Below are 1,777 nucleotides of genomic sequence, written 5' to 3' on the forward strand. Positions count from 1 at the left end.
ATATATATATATACACACACACACACACATATATATATATATATATATATGAGTGTGTACATATATGGTTATGATGATGATTTTCAACATCATTTAGATAACACATTCTATTAGATAACGAAAGAAGTTTTAATTTTAAATGAGACATTTTGAATGAAGTAAACATGGGTGGCCCAGGTGGATTAAAGTACTTACCTCAAGCCGTACGTTTTTTGCTTCTCTGGCAAAATTCAAGGCGCGAAGATAGGAGAGCTTGATAACCTCATAACTCATCTTGATAATTTCTTGGTTGATGCCTAAATTGATAAGAGTCTGGCAGCTCTGAAAATGAGAGAAAATAAGAGGGTATTAATACTGCTTTCAAATTTCGGCACAAGGCCAGCAATTTCAGGGAAGGGGCTAAGTTGATTACATCAACCTTAGTGTTCAACTGGCACTTATTTTATAGACCACTAGCACTATGACACGGCAACGCCAGGTCATAGTGCTACTGCATGCATATACAGCTGCGTCTGCGCGCACATACACGCAAGTACTGTCCAAATCTCAGACCAATCACATACAGCTAGCTGGCATTCAGTTGGCGTATCAAGTTTCAGGCATTTTGATTGGATTTTGGATAGAAAATTTACAAAAAAGTCACTTCTATTGATTTTTTTAATGGCTTTGCCGGGTGACTGGGGAAATGTAGAGATGTGCACGACCACCCTTGGATGGTTTTGAATGACCATAGAAAGTGCGAGCCCTCTAACTGAAAAATTGTGGATTTGTAAACGCACACACAGACATTTTGCCGTTTATATATAGGCGGCTAGCTGGTAGAAACGTTAGCACGTCGGGCAAAATGCTTTGCCGTATTTCGTCTGCCGTTACGTTCTGAGTTCAAATTCCGCCGAGATCGACTTTGCCTTTCATCCTTTTGGGGTCGATAAATAAAGTACCAGTTTCACACTGGGGTTGATGTAATCGACTTAATCCGTTTGTTTATCCTTGTTTGTCCCCTCTGTGTTTAGCCCCGTGTGGGTAGTAAAGAAATATATATATATAGAGAGAGATGAAAGGATGAAAGGTAAAGCCAACCTCAGTGGAATTTGAACTCAGAATGTAAAGGCTGACAAAATACCACTGAACATCTTGTCCAGTATGCTAACAGTTCTACCAGTTTTCTACCTTACGGTATATTGAATGCTGTATTGATGGCCAGTGGACAGCTACCAACGGATGTACATATAATGTGGGGGTGTAGTTCCTCCAGCAACACTGTGTGATAAGATGCTTGATTCCCAACCATGCGATTTCAGGTTCAGTCCTACTGCAGGGCATTTTGGGCTTCAACTGGCAGAACCGTTAGCACGCCAGGCGAAATGCGTAGCTGTATTTCGTCTATCATTACATTCTGAGTTCAAATTCCGCCGAGGTCGAATTTGACTTTCATCCTTTCGGGGTCAATAAATTAAGTACCAGTTAAGTACTGGGGTCGATGTAATCGACTTAATCTGTTTGTCTGTCCTTGTTTGTCCCCTCTATGTTTAGCTCCTTGTGGGTAATATAGAAACATATAACCCTGTTAGTAGATTTGGCAGGCAGAAACTGTTGTATGTGTGAGTGCAAAATCCCTCATTCTAAGGAAGCCTGTCATATAAACATATATTTATGTGTGCGCATCCTTTTGACAGTGTTTCTCCCCCATCACAGCTTCACAATCAATGTTGGTATATTCACATCCCCGCAACTTAGCAGGTTGGCAAAAGTGACCGACAGAATAGGTACCAGGTTT

The 1,777-nt window shown here is 40.7% G+C and overlaps 1 protein-coding gene across 1 annotated transcript in view; it reads right to left on the reverse strand.

Moving 5' to 3' along the window:
• The window catches only part of LOC115223933 (tonsoku-like protein), a 102,758-nt gene extending 102,440 nt beyond the window's left edge, over positions 1 to 318 (reverse strand). Inside the window, exon 1 of the mRNA XM_029794673.2 lies at positions 196 to 318. Within this exon, the coding sequence (XP_029650533.2) occupies positions 196 to 273 (78 nt within the window). The 5' untranslated portion in view covers positions 274 to 318. The remainder of the gene's footprint in view (positions 1 to 195) is intronic.
• Positions 319 to 1,777: the final 1,459 nt, after the last annotated feature.

The sequence above is a fragment of the Octopus sinensis genome, linkage group LG24 (genome assembly GCF_006345805.1).
Source record: "Octopus sinensis linkage group LG24, ASM634580v1, whole genome shotgun sequence".
In the NCBI taxonomy this organism is placed as follows: domain Eukaryota; kingdom Metazoa; phylum Mollusca; class Cephalopoda; order Octopoda; family Octopodidae; genus Octopus; species Octopus sinensis.